The sequence below is a fragment of the Triticum urartu genome, unplaced genomic scaffold (assembly GCF_003073215.2).
Source record: "Triticum urartu cultivar G1812 unplaced genomic scaffold, Tu2.1 TuUngrouped_contig_5307, whole genome shotgun sequence".
Taxonomy (NCBI): Eukaryota; Viridiplantae; Streptophyta; class Magnoliopsida; order Poales; family Poaceae; genus Triticum; species Triticum urartu.
In genome coordinates, this window is record NW_024115973.1 from 1 (window position 1) to 8,623 (window position 8,623).

An 8,623-nucleotide genomic window follows, 5' to 3' on the forward strand; every position below is an offset into this window, starting at 1 on the left:
ATTGGTGGATTTCCTCCGCTTAATTTCAAAATTTACCCAGCCTTTTGAGTACTAGGATCTCCCCCTTATCCTAGCAGATCGGTACCCAGACCATATCCTTGGGCAGCTCGGATGTATCTATCTTTTCGTTCAGATCACATCATCTCGAGCGCGGAATCTTATTAGTGGATCAGAAGACTATGGTGACCCGTAGATCTTCAGATGTTGATTTGCAGAGCAGGGCCGGAATGCGGGGATTGCATTCTTCGAAAAGTATCATATCTTCTTTCCCTAGGGAGAAAGCAGAAACCAGAAACGAGTGGAGGTTCGATCTCTCACCCAAAGCAATTGGGGCTGGTGGAATCTTCCCCTATAGACTCCGAAAAATCATCGTGTACCTTTCCCCTATAGACTCCGAAAAAGCAGCGTGTACCTTTCCCTAAATCCTTCTCCCGTGCATGCTATTCTCGTGTTCCGTGATTAGAAAAGACCTGTTTCTTGTTTTCTTTGAGGTAATAAACGAGCTGTATCCCGCTTTGCCTATCTTGATGTGGAATCTATCGTTGAGCACCCATGAATGCAGGTAGAAGGTGTTTTTTTTAACTCTTTCTAGGCCTCAGCTTGATTGGACTTCGTCAGCTCTTGTCGTTCAGCTTCCTCTCTCCTCTCTCATCTTGTCTCTCCGTAAAGGGCGTTAAAAAGTAAACAGACTTAAAGCAAAGTAGGTTCGATCCTTGTGTTCTATTATATGAAGTAGAAGAAGAAAGAGCCGGGGGGATGGTCTTGGCACCCATGGGTTAATGGTGAAAGCTCTCAAGGAAATAGGGAATGGAATATTCAAATCAATCAGAAGTGCTATGCTTTATGTAATCAGGCTGAAGGCTAACATCTCGCGAGTAGGCCGAGCTAGGATAAGAATTCCAATAAAAAAAGAAGTATGAATTGGGCCCAAAATCACTACTTTACTACCTATGTCGCGTGTCGCGCCACCTAGTACGATAGACTTTTTGCGGGAAAAGAGCAGGTTTTGCCTCAACTTGGACCCAGGGAAACCAAAGAAGAGCTAGTTTCGCCCTGTTTAGTTAGTGGTGGATGAGCTGATTTCTTTTCACTCCTGTTTCAGAGATACAAAACAAAAATAAAGTGTAGAACGCAATGTTTGAGCTCCAGGCTTTTACGATTCTTCCGATTGACTTCTCTTCTCTGCTCCTAGCTCCGAATGCCAGTATGTAGAGAAGTCTGGTGTTCGTTATACCATTTAAGTGCAACAGTCGTAAGTAAGGCTCGCCATGTTCCTAAAAGGAGTGACCATCTTTTCTTCCCTTCTACTGACACTGAGCGAGCAGCAAGCATAGGCAATAGTCTCCGTAGGGGTGGGGCGCAAGCAAAAGCAAGCGTTTTCAGGCTCCGCTAGCTAGCGTACTCTTCTGCTATCAATGAAACCGAAAGAAAAAACCAGTGCCCTTTCGTATAGATCGAGACGCAGTACTTTTTCTTTACTTCTTCCATACTAGGAAGAATGGAAGGAAATCCTTCGATAACACTTCTTCCTTATTTGAAGAAATGATATCCGACGCCCGTGGAAACTCTTTCATTTCAAAAAAGTTCTTCTTCTTAAGAAGCAAATAGCATTTCCTATTGATTTGTCCCCTGGACTAGACCTATGTAGATTCGGAATTATCCGTCGCTACGCTGTTCCCAAGGACTAGCAAAATCGAAATAGCGAAATTCTTGGGTCATCTCAATGGGTTCAGAAACCACACGTTTCTCTGGATCATCATAGCGTACTTCCACATATCCACTCAGAGGAAAGTCTTTTCGTAATGGATGACCCTCGAAACCATAATCTGTTGATATACGGCGTAAATCCGGATGATTCATGGAAGAAACACCAGACATATCCCATACTTCTCGCTCCCGCCGGCCGGCTGATGGAAATAGACTGACTACCGGAGATATTCGTGTTACTTCGTCTGCACTTGTTTGTACACGAATGCGTGAGTTATACCGAGTACTCAGTAAATTATGGACAACTTCAAATCTTCGTTTTCGAGAGGGATGATCCACTCCGCAAATATCGATCGAAACTTGAACCCTTGTATAGGTATGCCATTTTAGAAAGCACAACAATGGAAATGGGTAGTCAGTATTGGTATAAGATCTATTCCCATGTTCCGATCTTTTCATTTTATGTACCCATTTCTTGGGTAAAATCTCCCAACTATATTGGAAAATGGATTGGTTATCCATAAATGAAAATAAAGAAAGCTTTATTTTGGTTCCGCTTCTTGCTCTAAGCAGAAAGACTTGTCGGAAATCGCCGGTTGGGTTGGTCCGACCAAGAAAGGCATGGGAGTGGAGAGGCAGAAGTGAAAGACTGGCTACCAATAAAGATCCAAAACTGCACACTTTATATAGTTATGTATCCAGGATCGGCTGCATGCTCTAGTGTTGAATCGGGTATAGAACCCAGGATGCTTGGTTACAATTCCGAATCCGCTAAACCATCGCTCGGGGAAAAGTATTATACAGAGCATTAGTAATTATTCTGATCCTTTCCTTATATTTAGATTTTAGTAGTTTATTTCAGTCGTATTCGTATCCTTACTGCGGTTTAGTAAGGGTAACAAATAAAAGTATGCAGGTTCTATTTTATTGTTCCGAGACATATGATGATAGCATTGAGAATGAGAAATCTCAGACCACACCCCGCGGCAGCACCAACGGTCGCAAGCCGAGCCGGCGCCATGTAAACTCCTCGTGCCCGGGTGGGCAAAGAGCCCTGGCAAACACCTCTCAAACGCGCAAGGCGGCGCGCGTGGAGGCCGGGTACGGGAACCGAACAGACGCATGCGACGAGAGGCCGACCAGCCGCCCCACCCGACCGGACGCACAGCCGGGCAAACTACACGCACGAGGCTCGCGCTACCGACGCAACCCGGCCAGGGCCGGATGACACCTTCAGCCGGACCCAGCCTGACGCGAGCAAGCCAGCCCCGCGGAGCACAAGCCGCTCCGCTCGAGCAACCTGTAGTCATTCTCTCAATTCTTCCAAGCTTTTACTAGGGAACACCTACACTCAACCTGTAGCTCGTTGGTGTAAACTATGCAAAGAAAATTTAAACTGAAGATACGACCAAGGAAAATGCAAAGGTTGAATCCCATCCCAGGCAAAATGAAAAGGTAATAAATAAAAGAAAATAGCAAACGGAAGGGGCCAGCTCGTTTTCAACGACTTGAACAAACCTTACACATCTGCTGTTCCACAAACTAGGTCCACTCAACTGCAATTCATCACCGCGACTCGCCGGCGTTACTGGTTCAAACCACAGAAGTCTGTTCAAGCAAACACCTGCGCCATTATGCGACCCCTAACAAACCAACAAGGACCTCCAACGAACTGACTAAACTGAGTAAACAACACCTTAAAGTCTTAACGACGACGACGCAAAGGATCGGTGGAAACAGATGAACACCACTGTTGATCAACCGGCACGCTTTACGCGGCGGACGATGTGGACCTTCATTGTGCACTCCTTGCAGTGCCTCAGCCGCTCGAGAAGGCAGACATCGCCCGTCCGCAGCCCGTTCTCCTTGGCGAACTTTACCCATCCACCCACAACCCTGTTGTTCTGAGGCCCGCGTCCCAGCGTCACTTGGCACCTCTCCCCGTCTCGCTCCAGCCAGATGCTTCGCACCTCGTCCCCCAGGTGTCTGCGGACATATTTCTTGGAGATGCTCTGGTTGGTTACAGACATGGAAAAGAAGAATGTCAGATGATGGTGTTCAAGCAAATCAGGATGTGAAAATTATTACTCCTAGTCAAGTTGAAAAAGGAAGTGAAATAATCAACTACAGGTTATGAATCTGCAGCATTCACAATAGTGTTTTTATCTGTGAGCAAAAGTTCAACAAGGCATATGTTGGTATGAACACTGGATCGAGCATAGATTGATTGGAGTTTGTAGCCACCGCAGCCCGGAGCGTCGATTCTCAGGATAGGAGAATAGACTGGTAAGAGGTACATTGTTGCTTGGTTGATAATGAATTAGGGTCTAGGGTGGCATCATATAGCTATGTGCAAGACTCTTATTAGATGAAAAGCATCGACTTGGGGGCTAAGAAACCTAACAAAATGGAAATATATATCTAAACTCCAGAAGGAAATAGCAAACCTAACATGGTTACATCACTAGGCAGAGGCTGCTCCTAAATAGCCTCAGCGCGACACCTCTTGTGGCTTTGGGCTAGCGGCCTGTGATGGTATGCGATCACCCCCACATAGCAACAAATGCACTACCTAGTTCTAAAAAAAACATAAGAAATGCACTACTGTAGCACTAGCAGATTATGCACAGAAGAATAAAACATTTGCTTCGAAGGAAAGTATATAAGAAAATATGGATCTCACTAGAGCGAATCTTCCTGTAACATTGGTCTTCTGCATCACGAGCACACAGATGGGAATTTCAGAACCAATAAGGTCGACCTTCTGCTTCACCACCTTCTTCTGAATTAAAGGTATGCGCCTCAAATGCACACCGATGCAACCAGTCAAAGTGACACTATCCTCTGACATCGAAGAATCTCCTGCACGAAGAAAAGAACAAAACAACTATTCAATATAGCTGTGGAAGATGACAATACCACATATGATTTGGAAGGAACGACTGTGTCTCTAGTAACATGAACTGCATGAATTAGAGAAGGAAGAACTCGTCATACCCTCGTTGCCCAGACTCGAGTTAACCGTTTCAACTCGTATCTTTCTTTCCTTTGAGGGTGATTGCATTTCCATGGGCTGAGGACGAGAATAAGAATCCTCTACACTTGCATTACGTAATTGCATTTTCACGAGCTGAGGACGAGAATGAGAAGGTTCCACAGTTTTAGTAGTAGCTTCTTTACACCATCCATCGACACTCCTCCCACCAATTTGGGAGGGTCTATCAAAATCTTTTGCATGGATGATATGGACTTCCATTGTGCACATCTCATCAATCTTCAACAATTCAAAGATGCAGATATCACCAGTCTCTACATCATTGTCTTTCACAAACTTCCGCCAGCCACTAACAATCCTTTTGACTTCAACGCTACTGCTAAATTGCACATCCCACCTCTTGCCACATCGCTGAAGACATATCCTTCGCTCCTTATCACCCACATGTGTCTGAACATATTTCTTGGAGAAAGTCTAGTTACATAATTGGGGAAAGATAATTAGATAATGGCATTCAAGTAAAGTGCCAAATAATACTCCCTCCGTCCCAAAATAAGTGTCTTAACCTTAGTAGACACTTATTTTGGGACGGAGGGGGTAGGAAGTATAGGATCTGCAAGTTTAGTCATGGAAGGGTTAACGAGTGAAAGCATTCAAAACAGTACTTTCAACAGAAAACTATGGTTTAATAAGCTTGATGCGCAGTACTAGAAGAATGCTCCTTCAACAGTAAAAATTCAACACTCACTAAAGTGCACGTTCCTGTAACATTGAACCTCCTCATCACAGCCACAAAGATTGGATTGTCCTTATGAATAGATTTGACCTGCTCATCAACTTCCTCCTTCTGCACTGTATTTAGACTGGTGTTATATATGAGCGTGTATCTAGGTGAAGCACAACCTTCAATATCATGTTCTGAGGACAAAGAATCTCCTGTGCACAAAATGAAAATAACTAATCAATATGTCAATAAAATATGGAAACATCAAGTTTGATTGGAATGGAATCGTATCTCTATAATAAAAAAATTGCAAGAAATAACTCACTGGGAGTATCTGAAGGACTCGGCGCTGTCTCGTTGCCCATACTCGAGTAATCCCATTGAAGCATTGTTTGTCTCAGCTTGGTAGGTCTACAAAACAGTTGCATTTGCATGGTCTGAGCATGACCATTAGAATGATCCACGACCTCGCTAGATGGTTGCATTTGCGCAAAATGATGCACAGCCTCAGTAGATGGTTGCATTTGCGTAGGCTGACTATGGCCAAACAAATTGTTCACATTTTCAGTAGGTGGACTAAAACCAACAGGATCATCCAAATTTTCAGTAGGTGGTTGCATTCGCATGGGCTGAGGATGCGCATGAGAAGGGTTTGCATTTTCAGTAGGTGGTTGCATTCGCATGGGCTGAGGACGCCCTTCAGGATGGTTGGCATTTTCGATAGGCGATTGCACTTCCATGGGCTGAGAATGACCATGAGAACGGTCCAAATTTTCAGTGCCGCTGTTGTGACTTTCCTGTACAGGCGGAGCACTGTCTCTAATAACAGAGAATGCTTTCTCGCGACCAAATCGATCAAAAACTATGACATCAAACTGAGAGTTTCCTTTGTATCTGAATACCACACAGTCGTCCATATGTAGATCATAGGTTTTGACGAATGTTTCCCATCCCGCCTGAAGAACTAGTTTATCTGGATACTTGGCAACTCCAATGGTGTAACTGTGACCATTTCGTGTTTGTAGCCTGATCTCCCTTGGGATCTCACCCCTGAAACGTCTCAGAAATTCATCTGGGACGATCTGCAGAAAGAATCAAGATTAATAATACAGCTCAAATTTTAAGAGCACAGTTCTTGTGTAAACAATGAGCAGGTATGGCGTAAATAAGGTCTTCGATATCTGACTTGAGAACAAGACGAGACAAAAGGCGCTAGCTTAACTCTCTACTTTCAGTCTCCGGGCATCTAGTGTTTATGCTATCATGCTACTGATTTTGATTCATGAAAAAGTATTGCAGAGGTAATGCATACTTTGATAGTATGTTCATGTCCCTACAATAATACACTACTACATGGAGTTTCAGCTTCCCAGGTAACTGATCAAACAAAGAATACAATCACTAACATAGAAAGATCGCATGGTAACACAACCGGTACTGAACACCTTTCAATGCTAAAACTGAAATGAACTTTTACAAGAATAAACATGAGCAGAATATATATCCAAATTTCTGAAGTATTGCATCACTTGGAATTTTTTTCAAGAATACGCATCACTTGGATACAATTCGCGTCATAGTTTACACTGGCCTATGCAGTAGTGTACAGAGCATACCAAACTTATTCTTATGAGAAACTGCATTCGCACCACTTTTACTATGAGCCATTAGTTATTCACTATCCAATCATAGAGATCATAATTAACTTGTAGATTCTAACGCGCGCCAATTTTACTATAAGCCATTAGTGTCTCATGCATATGTTTTCGATGGGAATAGTTCTCATGCATATCATTAGACAAATTTTTGCAAGTGCAGAGTATTCCAAATGTACAAGTCTGATTTTTTCTATTCTCGAAATTATTGAAAAGCGAGAAAAGGTGTAAAACTTGCAGACATGACGCAACAAATTAATTGTTCAGGTATATACATGTAAAATCAAAGCTCAACAATTGAGGAATGAGGTGGAAGTAAAAGGTTGAGAAAATATAATAAATAAATAAAGTATTCACCTTCGGATCTATTGTTAATATGTGCTAATTGGGAGCACAAAAGTACATTTTGTTATTTTAATGCATGTAGGTATAATTCTTGCAAACGTATCAATGCCATACGAAAAGGTAGAGGAAAGTTGTCGTTTCAGTGTTAATATAGGTGAAATTGAGAAACTATTAATTGGAAGGGAACAATTAAATACAAATTAAAATGTTCCATTTCTCTTTGCATGAAGGTATTCCTTTTTTCAGTCTGCCAATAGCTAACCATATGTAGCAAGCATGTTTTCACACAAAAAAAGTAGCAAGCATGTATGGTCAAATTTACCCTTGACCGATGGATGGCTAGGACTAAAAAACAGAGGTGGGTGTTTCTGCTACATCAAGCAAGTAATCGAACTAGTACCTGTTATTGAACAATAGAATGTGAAGGAATAATCTGATAAACCAACACAGTACAATACAAGAATCTGACTAATTTGCTAAGAAGCAGCAATCCTATGAACTGGGCATATCTGCCGACGCAGACTCCGCGACTCTAAACTCCGCAGAATAATGGGGGGAAAGAAGAAACACAAGGAAATGAAAAGAAGATTTATCTAATCATACTCAACGGGTTGAATGTGATTTACCATCTCCTGACCACAGTCATCGACAATGAACATCAAGAAGTGTTTCTCCCGGTCATCCAAATTGCAGTAATCGAGTTCATCCCTCCGCTCGCACCTTTCGCACCCCATCTTCTCACTGGACATGCATCGCACAGTTAAATTAAAAGAAAAACCATTAGCTGCAAGATTTGGTACTGGAACAAGAGAAATGACAACCCGTTGAGTATGATTAGATAAATCTCCGCATTTGGGGGTATCCCGTATCCAATCCAAAGAAGCCGGATCGGAGGGGGGCTTACCTTGAGCGAGGCGACGGGCGAGCCTGAGATCCTGGCCGACGGGAACCTCGGGACGCGCGCCGATCCTAGATCAACAGGAAAACATCGTGAGCGGCGGGTGTCGTCGAGTGGCCGCGCATTGTGCGAGAATGTGTGCGGAGCTCGGCCCCGGATGCTGCTGGAACTCACTCCACAGTGCTAGCCTAGGAGCTGCCGACGGGGGAGGGGATGGGGAGGGGGAGAATCTCGGCGGGGATGACGAGACCTGTGGACGCGGGGCGGGGGGGGGGGGAAGGGGCCTTGGGCCCCCCCCG

At 43.7% G+C, this 8,623-nt stretch overlaps 2 protein-coding genes across 2 annotated transcripts; both read right to left on the reverse strand.

Annotated features, from left to right (window-relative positions):
- Nucleotides 1-1,377: 1,377 nt before the first annotated feature.
- Nucleotides 1,378-2,527, reverse strand: LOC125529052 (NADH dehydrogenase [ubiquinone] iron-sulfur protein 3-like). The gene has a single exon (XM_048693457.1). The coding sequence runs from the start codon at nt 2,227-2,229 to the stop codon at nt 1,657-1,659; it is 573 nt and encodes a 190-aa protein (XP_048549414.1). The 5' UTR covers nt 2,230-2,527; the 3' UTR covers nt 1,378-1,656.
- A 677-nt stretch (nt 2,528-3,204) lies between these two features.
- On the reverse strand, nt 3,205-8,607 carry LOC125529053 (putative B3 domain-containing protein Os08g0325100). Its single transcript, XM_048693458.1, has 8 exons — nt 8,575-8,607; nt 8,331-8,395; nt 8,053-8,167; nt 5,752-6,508; nt 5,451-5,638; nt 4,705-5,176; nt 4,391-4,569; nt 3,205-3,719 (listed from the first exon to the last, which is right to left on the reverse strand). The coding sequence occupies exons 3-8, from the start codon at nt 8,158-8,160 to the stop codon at nt 3,465-3,467; spliced, it is 1,959 nt and encodes a 652-aa protein (XP_048549415.1). The 5' UTR covers nt 8,161-8,167; nt 8,331-8,395; nt 8,575-8,607; the 3' UTR covers nt 3,205-3,464.
- Nucleotides 8,608-8,623: the final 16 nt, after the last annotated feature.

Excerpts from the sequence above, each read along its gene's own strand:
- LOC125529053 (XM_048693458.1), bottom strand. The coding sequence starts at position 8,160 with ATGGGGTGCGAAAGGTGCGAGCGGAGGGATGAACTCGATTACTGCAAT. Across the intron at positions 4,570-4,704 it reads CTCGAGTCTGGGCAACGAGG|GAGATTCTTCGATGTCAGAG; the intron begins GTATGACGAGTT and ends TTCTTCGTGCAG. Across the intron at positions 3,720-4,390 it reads TTACAGGAAGATTCGCTCTA|AGCATCTCCAAGAAATATGT; the intron begins GTGAGATCCATA and ends GTAACCAACCAG.
- LOC125529052 (XM_048693457.1), bottom strand. The coding sequence starts at position 2,229 with ATGGATAACCAATCCATTTTCCAATATAGTTGGGAGATTTTACCCAAG.